A 17,107-nucleotide genomic window follows, 5' to 3' on the forward strand; every position below is an offset into this window, starting at 1 on the left:
CATGTATGCATGGATGTGTGGATGGATCTATGCACGTAGGCTTAGATGAATGTAAGTTTACACACATGCATGTGTACACATGTGCGCCAAAATCCCGGGTCATTACATATCATTCTACCAAAAAAGAATCCCACCAATCGGAAACAAGCTTCGAAAAACCCTTAACCTCTAGCCAAGAAGCTTCAAACCTGAAGGGTTGAGGGCCCCAATTTTCATAATTCACCTTAAGAACAATGGGGCGATGGTCCAAGACCGTCTGTGGCAACCCATGCTAAGTGACCAAAGGAAAATTTTCAATCCAGTCCACAGACATGTAAAACCTATCCAACTGAGAGGGTATAACATTTGCTTGCCCATCAGACCATGTAAAGTTGCCTTGGCTAATCCAATGCACGAACATTTTCATGCTTAGTGACATGACCACCCTCAAATTTTTCATGAGAGAAGCGGATGACATTAAAGTACCCTCCAATACACCATGAAGCCCCCTATCTCTGTTTGATAATGTCTAATTCAACCCACAACTGATCATGCAAAGTGTAGCTGCATGGGCCATAAATAGTTGTAAAAACCTACAAAATATCGGAAGAAATATCTCGCAGTAAAATGGACTCGGGAGAAAGATCGACTATAGAATCAACCTTTTTTCCATACCTCCGTGTTCCAAGAGACGATAATTCCCCCAACAGCACCATTCGCATTAGTAGATACCCAACCTTCTGCTTAACCCTCCAAATCGAATAAAGAAGTCTCTTGTCTAGCGATTGAATCTTGGTCTCCTGAAGAGCAATAATATCCGCCTTTGATTTTATGCAAATTCTCCCAACCTGAGCCCTCTTGACTTTGTAGCCCAGGCCGCACCCTCCTAATCATTGGGCACATGCTCTAACTGATCTTGCCCTCTTATCTCCACCGGCCCTATCCACCGAGTCATAATTAGTAGAACATTCTAACTTGAGGAGTTCCTTCCAGCCCTTTGGGGATTTCTTGAGCCTCGTCACCTGAAGATCTTGCTGCCATTGAGCTCCTCTAGCTTTGACGAATTGAAAGAAGGTATGGACATCTTTGTCCTGAGTCTCGTAAGAAATTCCCACCATACCCCCCCACCCCGTCTAATACATCCTCGTGCTCCTCTATAATTGCCTCTGCCCCTTGCGACATGACTTGATTGCTAACATCAGCGCCCTTAGGAAGTGCTAGGATTATAGGACCCATACCTTTTTTCATCCTTTCTACACAAAGGGGAGTAATGTCCAAAGCCTCTTCCAGAAGTTCCCCATCAGATCTGAAGCCCCCAAGCCTCCCAACCCCCATCCTCGAGCTCTATTGCTTCCTGAAGATCTTCAGAGATGCACGCATTTGGACCCCTGACTAGGGTGGAATCTCAAGAGCTGGACCTCCCTGTATGCTCGACAATCTCCTTTGAACCATATTGGCAGGGGGATGAGTCTACCATCTCCATCGCAAGAGCTAGAAGCATCGCTGTCTTCATTGCAAGGAGTCTCCTGTTGATTGCTTCCCAAAGGGTTAGGAGAACTATCAAAACGACGGAAAGAGGCCATTAGAGTCGACCTCCCATTGTGGCCCAAAGGCACACGTTTTATCTCAGTTAGAAACATTTCAGGTGCGAGTGAATAGTCGTCACCCAATACATGTGGTTGATTTCCCCCGTACGTGCTACGACGATTGGCCCGTCATCTACCAATAATTCATCTTCCGACGGCCACGTGTAAGCACTAGAGGAGGCTGCCTCCACTAGAAAAGTCGTCAGATCCATCCTCATCGTCAGTGGCTTCACATGATAGATCGTGACCATCTGCAACCCGCACCATAATAGCAACGAGACAGGACTCATGGCCACCTTCCCTCTTTTTGTGACACGTCTTCCCCAAGGCATGAAGTTGGCACAAGGCATAGGCTAGAGTAGGTTCGACACCCAAGCCTACCACACCTTTTCTAGCGTTGGAGGTGCAAGTAGAGACTCCAGTGCTCCTGTAAAGCACTGGGAAGAATGTGGCAGTTGTAGATTAAATCTCCCCCCACCTAGTGTTCAAATTGTCGTTATTGCTACAAGTTTCGCTAGCTGGAGATAAAGATATAATATTGTTATCGTCGTATTGTTATTGTCGATAATATCGCTGATAACCGGAAATGTGGGGAAAAAGGGAAAAACAAGGAGAAAACAGTAGAATTTTTCAGTGAAACTTCAGTGCATACCTAAATACACATATTTGCATATTTAGGAATTTAAAAAAATTACAAAAAGAATACATTACATATGAAGTTTTCATTTAATGGAGCCCAAAAGGCATGTGCTGCCATACGAAATCACTCCACAGTGGGCTTTGCAAAGTGCAATGGATGACATGCAAGCACTTGGAAATTGCAAATATGAGACACAAGTGGTCAAATTAAACCGTTCAAATTATGGCACCCACTGTAGATGGATCATGGATCCAAAATTATGGTTATTCCATCATCTAAGTAGCAGATTGGATGGTTAAATGAAAAATATCCAAAGGTCATGTTTCCCTAAACAAGCATCCACTGATAAGAGGCTACGATTGTTTTGTTGCTAGGATTGTGACTTGGATGCATAGGGCTCAACCTAGTCAAATTTATTTAAATTAATATATGCTAGCTGTACAATTTATGAGTGTTTGTGTATCCTAAACCTTGAGAAGATTTAAATATCAGGTGGACCATAATACATAAATAGTGGTAATTGATCATAAATTTCACGTGGGTCGCATGTTTTGGATCAACCTGACATTTATGCGTCTCTTCATCCAGGTCTCTGTGACCTTATCAACAAATTAGATGGCAAATAAACATTCTGGTGACCCCCATGAAGTTTTTAATGGTGGGAATTCAATCACTACTGTTTCCAGTGGCTAGTCCACCTAAGATTTGGATCTTCTTCATTTTTTTGGATTATTACATAAATAATTTGTCAAAATCTATGTATGGTGTGGATGTAAGGCACATGCATCATAGTGGGCCCCATAGTTAGGGATCTACTAACCTCGGTGGCCACCCAAACCACGCCCTCGGTTTCCTCCTTTGGAAAATAAGGGCAGAGGAAATTTTTAATGGCGAGCATTCCACGACCATTGTTTCCTATGGTGGTTCACTTGAAAGTTGAAACTTGTACCTGATTAATTCTTTGGATCAAGCCCTAACATAAACCCCTAAAGCAGATGGGCAGTGCGGATATAATGCATGCATCGAGGTGGGCCCTACGGTCAGGATCACACCTACATTGCTGATTTCGGGTTGTAGCCAAGTCTCGCTCCCCTAAGAGCAGATCGCTTATGACCCTGGGCACAGAGATATACCTGTGCCTAGGGCTATCTGGGGCTCACAAAGATGTCTGTGACAAATCCACTCCGTCTATTTGGTTTTAAAGACCACAATAGGATATAATTTTGAAACTCAGGCAGATCTAAAAGTCAGGTGGTCCACCCAAAACGACATAGTGGGAAAAGAAACGTCCACCCTTGAAACTTTCCTAGAGCTGACCATGATGTTTATATACCATCCAAACCGTTCATAGGGTTATTTCCACTCAAATAAACTGTAGACACAAATACCATCCTGATATAAAACTTTTATCACCCTCGGTTTCAATACCCACTGTTTTGTGTGGTATGATCCACGTAAGTTTTGGATCTGCCTGGTTTTTAGATAACGTGGTCTTTAAAAACAGAGGGACGGAGTGGATTTGTCACGGACTTCTTTATGGGCTCCACAGCCTCGGGCACATGTATATCTCTATGCCCGAGTCACAAGCTATGCGCTCCCCCTACCGACCAAGCTAAAAATGGCGTGGGTAGTGGTTGGTGTTTTGTGGGCCCCACCATGATGTATATGTTTTATCCACGCTGTTCATTCATTTTAGAAGATCATTTTAGGTCATGAGCCAAAAAATGAGGTAGATCCAAATCTCAAGTAGACCACACCAAAGGAAACAGTGATGATTAAACGCCCACCATTAAAAACTTCTCGAGGGCCACAAAAGCTTTTGATCAAGCTGATAATTGTGTTTTCCCTTCATCCAGGTCTATTTGACCTAATCACAAGGTTAGATGGCAAATAAACATTACAATGGGCCCTAGGAAGTTTTTAATGGTAGGTGTTTAATCACCACTGTTTCCTTTGGTGTGGTCTACCTGAGATGTGGATCTGCCTCATTTTTGGGCTCATGCCCTAAAATTATCTAACAAAATAGATGGACGACGTGGATATAACACATTACATCATGTGGGGACCACAGAGCACCGACAGAAATAATGGTCGAAATTCCCATTCACAACCATGATTTCATCCCCCCTTAAAAACGAAGTTTTTTTTTTGGGAGAGATTTTCGTCGAAAGGGTTTTCTTTTGGAGAGTTCGAAAACCCTAATCCGACCAAAATCATGTAGAAATCCACCCAAAATCACAAATTATTCATCGAAATTTGTGCCTTTTTGAAATCCACCTTTGAATCGAAGAAAAAAGCATAATTTTGAGGGTTTTTTCCTTACCTATCGAAGACTAGCGCTGGTTCAATGATGGGCCGACGAGATTGTGCTTCCGATCAACGATAGGTACCGAAAATCACTCACAAAAATCACTCACAAATATTTTTTAAAATACCGAAATGAATGCTTTTTTTCTTTATTTCCGATTTTTTATGTTTTTTTTTTTTTCCCGAATTTATCGAAAAATCGCAAAATTTCATTGAAATTTCGCCGACTTTCAGTAGAAATGAATTTCCGTGGTTTCAGTGTTGCAAGTGTAGTGACACCAATATTATCGTCGATAATATCGACATTTCGTGACAATGGAGTTTGGCACCTACCTATCTCCACCATAACACCTAGTAGAAAACCAGTTTTAGAAGAATTTGATTCCCATCGTCGAATTTTCCTATCATCAATTGAATCGTTGATTTGGGAAGGAACATTCGGAACTTCCAAGATAAGAGTGGGTCACAAAAGGATGTCTATAAGAGAGGATGGATGTCATTAGTTGGGCCTCTTGTATTAGGGACTTTGGCCATGATGTGTGGCCTTTTGCTTTTTGGGCTCTATTTGCTTGTAACACTTTAAGCTTTGGCTCTCTTTTGAATAAATTCTTTTGCCATCACTCAAATAAATAAATACATGCAAGTCCCTTAGCTTGCTTTATAAATTAAGAAGAGTATTGATTCCTTAACATACTGGTTTCTTCTCCACAAATGTTCCTGACCATGCTATCCACACCTAATGTTTTATGTATAGGTATCATCAGTGTTTTGAATATCGTTCATAGTGACATTATGTACCGTTAGCAAATTGCGTAAATCCCTTGTAGTGTACGCTACAGGCAGTGTTTTAAATATCTACGCTATGAAACGTAGCTTAGCCTTAACTCTACATAGCTCATGAAAATAAGCATGTAGGCTACGCTACATGATAATTTGCATACGCTACATGCTATGTAGCTCGCATTACAATTTTGTTTTTCAAGTTTTACTACAACATTAAAAATCAATTGATGTTTTCAGTGATTTGTTATAATTTTCTATTTTCAGTAAAAGTTTGTTAATCTTTTCAATGCTTTTAGTAAAATAATGTAAATAACAATATTAAATCAGTTTTGTTGCTCTTTCTTTTCCTTTATACTTGATCATTGTCCTTTCCTATTTCTTTGGGTTGCGTTTGGTTGCACCAAATATCATGCAGTTTTGTTAAATTTTTATTATTAATCGGTATAATTTGGTACAAAATATCATGAAATTGGTGTAACCAAGTGCAACCTTGATTAAAATCTAGTAGTGTGTAGCGTAAGCTACACGCTATATAGCTTATGCTTCACACTTCATAGGGGTGAGCGCTATGCTACACACTATTCGCTATTTAAAAAACTGGCTACAAGGTTCATAGTGTATGTAGCCTCGTAGTGTATGTGTAGCGTACGCCAGTGTTTTTAGTATCGACAATATCGGCCGATGTATCCCACGATATATCTTGTATCCCACTTGCGCGATACAAAACGCATAGGTAGTGCCGATATATCTCACCTATTCGATCTGATGAGCATTTTCGATTTTTGATTCTTTTTTTTTTTTTGCTGTAAATCATGTTAAATCAATGTCAATGGTTACAAATCCATGATTCTTCATGTTTTGCATACAAAATCATGGTTTTGGAGCTTTGATTTTGAGATTTGAGGGAAATGGGCTGAGTTGCGGAAAATTATGAAAAATCAAAATTTTCTAATTTCTCGCAACTCGGCTGCAATCTGTGTCCAAACACAAAATCAAATATGTATATAACTTGATCTAGTAATCTTGGCAATTTGGGGATTTTTTCGGAGAACGCTTATTTTTTAATTAAAAGTTAATTAAACACGCAAAAAATATATATATTTTTTCTTTTCGAAATTCCACTTCCATCAGCGGTAAATTGGCCCCCATTTCATAGTATTTAGAAGTTATAATGAAATCATCACATAAACTCTAGTTTTGGGATTTGGTGGGGAAGATGGGCCGATTTGCAGAAAATTTAAGAAAATTTGAAATTTCCCCAAAACTTTCTTAAATTGGAGAATATGAGTACAAGCATTATGTTAGAGTATCTTCACTAGTATCATTCTACTATGACTGGGGATAGTATTGTTCGTTTATGGAGCAACAATAATATGCGCAACCCCGTTGAAATGGAGATGGTGATTTTGAGTCACTACGCAGCTCTATGTGGGTCTGAGCCATAGCCACAGATTATTCACAGGTATATTTCTAGTTTTATTATTATTATTATTATTATTATTATTATTATTATTATTATTATTATTATTTTGCTTTTGAATGTATTGCTTGTGTTTCCATACATGTCTTCTTAAATTTATAAATTAGATGAATAAACTTTGAATATACTTTCATTAGTTCAATCAGACAACACATAGATTAGGACCCCATACAAAGGAAACTTATTATGTGCACTTGCTTTTTGTAATGTTTTGATTTTTAAGTGTGTATTGATGTCTCTTTTAACAATCCCTAAAGTTTCATTGAAAATTTTGACCAATTTCCCAATGTTTCCTCATATTTCCTAACAATAGTGATACATAATGCGATACAACCGATATATCTCATGCAATAACAGATATGTATCCGTGTATCCCAAGGGTGTGATACATTACGTGATAACGATATGAAAACATTGGTATACGTTATGTTTTATATATATATATTGGTATTTTGTACTTAATGCTCTCAAATTGTGGGATTTTAATTTCTTTTCATACTTGCGACTTGTAGTTTCAATTAAACACTATTAATTAAAATGGCTTGCTTAGAAAGTTGATGCGATAATGATTTGATTTGGTTTATATATGTGGATTGGCTTTTGATAAATGATAATTAATAATTTGTTTGAACATGCTTATAATTGAAAAAATGAATAATCTTTTAGGTATTTTCATATATTTTTTGTTTTTACTATTTACATTATTTTTGTTTTTTTAAATTTAAAAATAGAAGTATCGTGTAGCTTACACTACAAGCTACACGCTATAGAGGGCCGAACGCTATTGATGCAGGACAATTAATTACTTCCTCTAAAAGCTTGAACTGATAGAGCATGGCGAATCAATCCCTTTATCTCATAGCCTAGGCCCCACATCCCATGGGTTAGGACCTCGGTTGAACCCCCCTTGTGGGCCCCGCTTCACATGGGTTCCGCTTACATGAGCCACCCGCTTCACACAGGTGGGGCCCGCCTCACATGGGCCACCCACCTCAAGTGTGTCCCTGCATCCCACAGGCCACCCCACTTGAGCCCGGTGTGAAAATGCCCCTGCATTAATCACCCTCGATGAGGAGTCTTGAACATGAGACCTCCTACTCTGATACCACTTTTAATGTAGGACAATTAACCACTTGCTCTAAAAGCTTGAGCTAATAGAGCATGGCGAATCAATCCATTTATCTCATAGTTCAGGCCCCACATCCTATGGGTTAAGACCTCGGCTAAACCCCCCTCGTGGGCCCCACTTCGCATGAGTTCCGCTTCACACGAGCCACCCGGTTCACACGGGTGGGGTCCGCCTCACACTTGAGTACACGCTAGAACTTAAAATATTGCAAAGAATAACCATTCATGATAGTTCCTTCATTTAAGAAGACAATTGTGTTTTCAGCCATAAGTGATGCAAATCCACAATGAGTTGATATAATTCAAATCCCAAAAAATACAAGTAATAGAATACTATAGTACAATTAAAAAAAAAAAAAAAAAACTAAGAACCCTAAGTACAACTTAGACTCAGTTCCACATGGAATGTGATGCGGCTTTTAAGTCATCATACCAATCCATACTAGTGTGAGCATGATACTATTGGTCCATATAACTATGGTACTGTGCCCAGATCATGGGCTAATGATACTGGGTCATGTTCTCTTTAACATATTTCTAGTACTCATCCGAACTATACTGCAACAATATGCCCACTGGTGGATACTAAGCAAACACTACAACTATCACGACTGGCTGTGGTTGTACACCTTCGTACCTATATCACCATGCTTGATACATCTACGCATAGCCATATTCCTGTCCATATTCATAAACATACTCTTAATGATCTTCATAGTCAAATGACTGTGAATGTATCTTAGTTGTTTGTTCTGCTTATCCTTGGCCATACATGCCAGTGTTTCAAATAGCAGTAGCGTGTTCTGTAGCATTCAACCCTCTTTAGTGTGTAGCATATGCTAATGATACTTTAAAAAAAAATTTAAAAATAAAAAAAATAAAAAAAATAAAAATTTAAATTTTAAAATTTTAAAATTTTAAAAATAGGAAAAAATATGATAAATAGTAAGAAAAAACCAAAATAAAATTGCCTAAAAGATGATTCATTTTTTTCAAGTATAAGCATGTTCAAATAAGTTATCGATTATCATTTATTGAAAGCCAATCCATATATAAAAACTAAATCAAATCATTATCACATCAACAACTTTCTAATTAAACCACTTTAATTAATAATGTCTAATTACTCTTAATGATCTTCATAGTCAAATGACTGCGAATGTATCTTAGTTGCTTGTGTTGCTCATCCCTGGCCATGCATGCTAGTGTTTCAAATAGCGGTAGCGTGTTCTGTAGCATTCAACCCTCTTTAGCATGTAGCATAAATTAACGATACTTTAAAAAAATAAAAATAAAAAAATTTAAAATTTTAAAAATTTTAAAAATAGGAAAAAATATGATAAATAGTACGAAAAAACCAAAATAAAAATGCCTAAAAGATGATTCATTTTTTTCAAGTATAAGCATGTTCAAACAAGTTATCATTTATCATTTATTGAAAGCCAATTCATATATAAAAACTAAATCAAATCATTATCACAGCAACAACTTTCTAATCAAACCACTTTAATTAATAATGTCTAATTGAAACCACAAGTCACAAGTATGAAAAGAAATTAAAATCCCACAGGTTGAGAATATTTAGTACAAAATAACAAGTCACAAGTATAGAAAGAAATTAAAATTCTACAGGTTGAGAGTATTAAGTACAAAATGCAATTATCATTTATGAAAAAACGTAGCGTAAGCTACATATACTACGTGTACGCTATGACCCCTGTAGCGCACACTGCAAGGGATTACACTATTTGCTGACATTATGTAGCATCATAGCTACGCTATAGACACTATTCCAAACATGACATCCAGTCTATGGAAACAATGCTCTATGCAATAGCCTCCTCATCATGTATCAGCTTACTCCTACGATGCGAGAATGCTACCTCAGCTCCCGTTTTAGGGCTTTCAAATTGTACAAGTGGATCCCATGGTCTAGTGATCCAGACAATTAATATGATGTGCCTCATGTTGGATGGATCATGTATCATATATCCCTCATAATGGAAGATCTAGGCAATAAAATATGTAGCTAGCCTATTTTTTGTTTAACGTGAACTGTTGTTGTGTTTTCTTTCTTAACCGTGTATTTTTTTGGGGATCTATTGAAGGCTTTTTACACCCAGAGATTTTTGGTGCATAGTCCATCTATGCTGAGGTCCATTATTTCAGCGATTTGGATCATTGAACCTTGTGCTCCACTTGTGCAAATTGAAACGGAATTGTGCAAACATTCCACCCTAGCATTGGATCACAACTCTTTCATTGGCACATACAGGGCCCACCTAATGGACAAATGGGTATGATTTTGGAGCATTATAGAGAAACAGTAGGCGCCACCAATGAATGACCATATACCACCAGCAATTGCCACATTGAACACATGGGGGAGTAAGATGGTTACTCTCCCGAGTAATTCACCTTGTAGGAATGTGACAGCAGCTCTCCAGCCTGGGAATTGGAGGGTTAATGTTAGGTAGTCAACCTGTTGTTGAGCTTTCGCTGTGCAATTGTGTGAAATTCTGTTACAAAGATTGGTGACACAATATTTGCAGAACTGAACCCGAATAGCTGAGACAAGGCTATGATAATGATAATTCTTGGTTGAGTCTAGATGTGCATGCTGTCGTACCGAAGGAAACATATGATGGTCGCTATGATGATGATAATTCTTGGTTGAGTCTAGATATGTATGCTCTCATACCGAAGTAAACATATGACGACCTCTAGCTAACAATACATTTAATTCCTCCTAATAGATTGAGCCACACCCATCAAGTTTGCTTTCACAATGGGCCCAAATGTGATGTGTGCCTGAGGGAGTGTTAATCTAACCGTTTATTTCAAAGTTTTATTTCCTGTTTAAAAAACAAAAAAACATTGTCATGTGGAAATCTGAAGACGGATGTTTGGTTTCAATCAGACGTGATATGCGGAAACAGATTTCTAGGTTTTTGGCATTAGCCGTCCTATCATAAATGCTATTAGTCCACCTCAAATCCTTCTCAGAAGTTAGTGCTTGGCATAATCAGACTTTGCGGGCATTAGCAACCTACCAAATTGACCATAATTTGTACAGCTGCAAACACTTAAGAAAAACATCAGGTGCTTCCTTTCGTGTGGCATAACATGAAGTATTAACTCCTTCTCATAACCATATAGGCTTGAATTTATGCAGGTGAGAAGTTCGATGAAGCGAAAAATGCAGGAGCTGATTTGGTTGGGGGAGAGGACTTGATAGAGCAGATAAAGGGAGGATTCATGGAGTTTGATAAATTGATTGCTTCCCCAGATATGATGCCCAAGGTTCGGCTCTGCATGTTTTTAATGTAATTATTTATTTGTGCTGGTACTTTTATCTGTTTACTAATTTTCCAAACGTCCAGAGGAATATAGTCATCATTTTCTTTAAAGGAGCAATTTCAGAATTCTGACAGCGGATAGACAGAAAACAAAAATTGAATTTTCTTCTCAGTTTTTTTTTTTTTTTTTTTGGTGCTTCCTAAAACTATATATATTCTAAGCAAAGCTTGTTCTGCAATTATGGTAAAACAGTGTGTCCTGGCCGATTGTATTTTGGTGACAATTTCCTTGAGTGCTGTGTTCATCTGAAAATATGCTAATGAAAAGGATGTTGTGTGTACGAATTACGAACAAATTGCAGTTGGTTTGGTTCCTGTCTCTGAAAATATATGCTTTTGTTCAGGTGGTCTGGAAAGTGGAACCTGCATTTTGGTTCTATTGCTCTCCTTTCATGCCTCAAATCGCATTGGAGATAATAAAGGTCCTGTTACTTATGTCACTTGTCATTTGGATGGCACATGGGACATGGTATTCCAAACAAAATATCTGAGTGTTACTCTCTTAAAAAAAATCTTTTTCTTTTCTTTTTTGATAACTATTATTCTAGTAAGATCCTAAGGCTATAATTGAATTGGTGGCTCTAGAAAGTAGATTTTGGAAAGCAAAACGTCACATTGGATGTTGGATGATTGTCACATTAGAGTTCTCTAGTCGGTTTTGTAGTGAGATTTGTGTAGAATAGCCAAGAAAGTTTCTATAGTATTATTTGGACATTGGATGATCCCCACATGGCTTTATCCTAGTAATTTATGTGAAATAGTTACATTTTTTGTTCCTGTAGAATGGGAGAGGGCTCCTCATTTGGGAGGTACCTTGAGAAGTTGTAAGCATTCTTGAGTTCTAGTGCAGTACAAGTTGTCTTGCCTTCAAGTCATGTTAGCCTAGCTAACACTTGGTTAGTTGGCTGACTCGTCCACAAAGAGGCCTTGAGTCAAGTGCCACATGATCCATGCTTTGGGGAAGCAACCTAGGGTATGACATTTTGCCCTAGCTCAAGAGCCCTCGATAGAAAGGAAGGTTAATGTTTGCTGTGCAGTTGATCATAGAACTTTTGCTAATCAACAATTAAAATGCCAAACCCAGAATGCTGCGAAAAAGGCTATGATGACACTGTAGAAGCAAGGTATTCAATAATGGTAGCAGTGGCCATAATGGTCACTGCTGTTACCATTATGATACAGGCCTTTACCGCCCCCATAACGACCGTTATGGCCTTTTTTCTTGGGGAAAAGCATAGATCGGTCCATAATGGACCGTTGTGCCCTCGTAAGTCATAACAGGCCATTACATGGGCGTAACAATCCATTATGGGCCAATTTCCTTAATGACCGTTACGGCGCTATAATGCACGTTACTGTTATGTAACCTTTCTTGCATGCCTTGTGTAGAAGTATTGAGCTCCATGGTAGACTATCTAATTTAGTAGAAAATGCTGAACTTCTATTTTTCCTTGAAATTGCTAGTCTATTAGAAAATGTTGCAAACAATGTATGGGGACATCCCATATTTTGGTAGACGTGGATCGCGTACTGAGTAAGCTAGTATGCCATAGTGTACCGAGTAAACTATGTGGGGCTTACTGTGATGTATGTGTCTTATCACACTGTCCATTCGTTTTATCAACTCTGTTTAGGGCATGAGCCCAAAATTGAAGCATATCCAAAGCTTAAGTGGACCACCCCACCGGAAACAATGGGGATAATGACGTCCACTATTGAAAACTTCCTAGGGCCCATAGTAGTGTTTATTTATCATCTAACCTGTTCATAAGGCCACACGGACATGGATGAAGGGAAAACACAAACATCAGCTTGATCAAAAACTTCTATGGCCCCTAAGAATTTTTCAACGGTAGGCGCTCAATTCCCATTGTTCCCTATGGTGTGGGTCCACTTGAGCTTGGATTAAGGTATTTTGTATCGGTAACGGTGGCCGTAATGGTCACCACCATTACCGATACGGGTATCGGCCATAACGGCCGATATGGGGGTGTAACGACCGTTATGACCCCCATAATAGTTGAAAATTTTCTTTTGCCCTAAAAATTCTGAAAAAATATTTAGAAAATCAAGAATAATGTAAATATTTCAAAATGTATTCATTTTTTGTTTTGAACATGTTTATAGTAGTGTAACGGTCCACTCTTTGGTGAAAGTGTTATATCGGGTCTAGTGAATTGTTTAATATGCTTGTCTCTGATGTTTACACATCATAATCAGGCATTAGAACTAAAAATCAGAAAAAGGCATAAATACCACTTTTTCAATTTTTTGAAAAAAAAGGCCCTTGGAGAATCTATTTACTCAAATCACTTCAATCCACAATTTTAATCTTAAAAGCTATAGTAAAAGTGGTTGAAATCTGTTATAAAATGATACAGGAGAGTTTTTGGAATGAGAAAAGTGAAAAAGAGGAGAAAAATGAATTTAAATAGGAAAAAAAAAAAGGTAATCGTTTTTCGACTGTCACAGGAGTACGGTCGTTATGCCTTGCAACGGCCTTTACGGCCACCGTAACAGCTGATACGGTCTCAAAAAACTAACTGCCCCTTTTCACCCCCGTATCACGTAACGGTCATGGCCGTTACCTATACGTATCGGCCTTTACAAGCGTATCGTAACGGATACGGAACACCATGGCTTGGATATGCTTCAATTTTGGGCTCATGCCCTAAAATGAGCTGGAAAAATCGATGGACAATATGGATAACATACATCACGATGGGCCCACAGAGTTTACTTGATACATAATCCGTGTCCCATTTTTCTTACTTGAGTTTCTATGGCTAAATTTGTCATGATACTCCATGGGGCATTTTTTGTTTCTTTTTCTTTTGGTGAGTGATCATGGCTCATTTTAATCTCCCCCCCCCCCCCCCCCAAAATCCAAAATTTACATGCATGAAAAAACAGTGGTGTTGATTTCATAATCGCATAACCATGGCATACTCTAGTATGCAATGGCATAATGGCCAACGGTCATATTTCTTGTAGATTGTTATAAGTTGTAAGTTGTGACTTGTATTGTATGCATCAACTCATCAAGATTCTAGTCATCAATAAATTTCTATGTTGTTGTCATCAATTAATTCTCTCTTAGTGTAACTTGTTGATTGTTTAAATTTGTTTTGTCATATATAATATAACTTATAAATGGTCTAATAGTCAAACTACAATGAAATAGTTTAAAAAAACCCAATCCAATCACTTGTAGTAATTAGACATAGTTTTTCTTAATTTTTTGATGATTTTTTTTTTTTTTTTTCCATCCCCCCCTCTTTTATTTTTATTTTTGTTTTTTAGTTTTCTAAAAGAAAAAGAAAATCCATCAGCCTTTCCTCTTATGCGATTATGCGATCGCATAAGCGATCAGTGCAGGATGATGACTTATGCAATTATATTATATGCGATTTGACAACACTGAAAGGCCACTTCAATAGCTGCACATGTGATTCATTCCAAATATATTTTGTTTACTCTAATAAGATTTGATTATAGAGTTCTTGGTGTAGGACGACCTAATCCAACCTTAAATGAGCATGGTATTTGAAAGGGGCAAATTCATGCAATCTTAAAAAACAAATAAAATATCAGCCTATCTTAGACATCATAAACACAAGAAAGAAATAAGGTTAATATAGCATTGATTAGGGTCATCCATCACAAACACGAAGTATTGAATCTTAAAATCTGAATTTAGTTGGATCCGGTGAAAGATAGAACTTTCGTCTTGCAATAGGTCCGTCTAACGATCTAAGTGGATTTTTTAATCCAGAAAAATAGGAATTTCCTGGATTTGAAAATCAGGAAAATTCAGAAAAGAATTGGTGTTCTTCAAATTTAGTTGATGGGTTTTATGTGAGAATGAAAATCTTTTGAGATCTAATGATTTATATTAAAAAAACAAGATTTGGCTTCTAGATCTAAAGATTCTAGGAGAAAAGGAAGAGAATGGTGTTAAAGAAAAGAGTACCTTGAGAAAAGAGAGAAGGAGAAAGAAGTAGGGGATGAGAAATCGTTTACCTGGGCCTCACGCCCTCTTCCAATCACTGGAAGTCGAAGACGAAATCGTCAGAAGCAAAAAGCTCTCTTTTTTCTTTCATAAACATAACATAATATGCTATGGGTTTAGGGCAACTCTTACAAATTCGTAATTACATGAAATTACCAAAATACCCCTACTAAAAAAAGTTTCAAAAAAAAAAAAGAAATTTGCACAAATTGTCTCAAAACTTAAATAAATTAAATGTTCATAAACTAAATGCAAATTGAAAATGCCCGATGGGCCCCGATGATAGTGCTGTGAAGGTGGTGTAATGAAAGTGGGCCGTGACGATCCAACGGTCCAAATGTCTCCTATAAGCAATTTACACATGTCACGAACACGTGTAAGGTCTTCAAACTCTAGAGACCCGATCCGTATCCGTCATCCAACCATATTGACACGGGTAATGCACGCCTCCTGCATTGATATACTTTGAATGGCCTGGTGTTTGCATTAGTTCTCCAAGGAGGAATTTACATCAATTTGTTCATTTATATTTGGTTTGTTTGTCCTTGGCGCTCGTTGTAGGTTGCCAGTTTAGGAAAGATCTTGGGACCTCGAGGACTTATGCCAAATCCTAAAGCTGGCACAGTCACAACTGATATACCTCAGGTATGGTTATCGTCTTTACTTTGACGTCGATTTTATTTTGTATTTTCTGAATTCTCTGCTTGCAGTTTGTTATTACTTGCTTTAGTTAGATACCTTTCACTTGTTTGCAATCATAAAGCTGCTTATCTGATTGGGAAAAAGTGAATTCCTTGAGCCATCTTATATGGAAACATATATTCGGTCACTAGTGTAATGAGAAACTGCGGTTAAGATATGTGGATGATGATGCTGTGGTTAAGATGGATCCACTGGGATATAACCTGCACAAAAATTGTTCTGGCACGTGTGCATCCATGTAAAATTCAAATCCTATATATGCACATTTTGTGGTATCATGTCTGCTGTGACCCAAAAGCAGACCTTTTGGCTAAATGCAGACCTGAATCAATCTATCCCTACTTTAGACTTTAATCTACAAAGTGGAGAAAAAAAGTTCTTGGTTAGATTGCAAACTGAATGAATATGTGTTTGCCAATTGACTTGCAAAGTCCTTCATTTCAGGCTATAGCAGAATTCAAGAAAGGAAAGGTTGAGTACAGAGTAGATAAGACAGGGATTGTTCACATTCCCTTTGGAAAGACAGACTTCTTTGATGAAGATCTTCTCATAAATTTGGTTTCCACAATTGTACGCATCTCCCCTTCAAATCGTATCTACTGTTATGAATCAGTCAATTTGAGATGTGCTTATCAGGAACCTTTCTAATTCTTTTCCTGCCTTGCAGAAATCTGTTGAAGCAAACAAACCTTCGGGTGCGCCAAAAGGAGTGTTCTGGAAAAGTGCACATATATGTTCATCAATGGGCCCTTCCATTAAACTGGGCATAAAGGAGATGCTTGATTACATGCCACCATCTAACATCTAGGACATTGGATACTAGGTACATCTGTAAAGTATGCCTTCTCTTTGTGTGATTACCTTCATTTGGTTAATATATTCCACTGTTAGATCTTATTATCATTTCCAAAATGATGAAAGAAAGGGGCAGAAAAAGGGGAAAAAAAAAAGAAAAAAGAAAAAAGAAAAAAGAAAAAAGAGGTGGAAGTAGGGGGGATGCAGATAAAAGGAGAAACCTCAGACTGATGATTTGGTCCAAATTTTGTTTAAGTGGATCCACATTGCAATCTTATTTATCTTTATTTTTATCGAGTGGTGGGGGAAAAATTGAAGATGCAAATCCTTTTATTT

The 17,107-nt window shown here is 37.8% G+C and overlaps 1 protein-coding gene across 2 annotated transcripts in view; it reads left to right on the top strand.

Annotated features, from left to right (window-relative positions):
• The window catches only part of LOC131231942 (large ribosomal subunit protein uL1c), a 30,457-nt gene that overhangs the window by 12,605 nt on the left and 745 nt on the right, over positions 1-17,107 (top strand). Inside the window, exons 4-7 of one of the 2 annotated variants that reach the window (XM_058228350.1) lie at positions 11,079-11,206; positions 15,836-15,919; positions 16,421-16,546; positions 16,644-16,799. In XM_058228350.1, the coding sequence (XP_058084333.1) occupies positions 11,079-11,206; positions 15,836-15,919; positions 16,421-16,546; positions 16,644-16,784 (479 nt within the window). In that variant the 3' untranslated portion in view covers positions 16,785-16,799. Of the gene's footprint in view, positions 1-11,078; positions 11,207-15,835; positions 15,920-16,420; positions 16,547-16,643; positions 16,913-17,107 lie in introns of those variants that run through there. The other variant, XM_058228349.1, reaches the window with a different exon arrangement.

The sequence above is a fragment of the Magnolia sinica genome, chromosome 17, assembly GCF_029962835.1.
Source record: "Magnolia sinica isolate HGM2019 chromosome 17, MsV1, whole genome shotgun sequence".
NCBI lineage: Eukaryota > Viridiplantae > Streptophyta > Magnoliopsida > Magnoliales > Magnoliaceae > Magnolia > Magnolia sinica.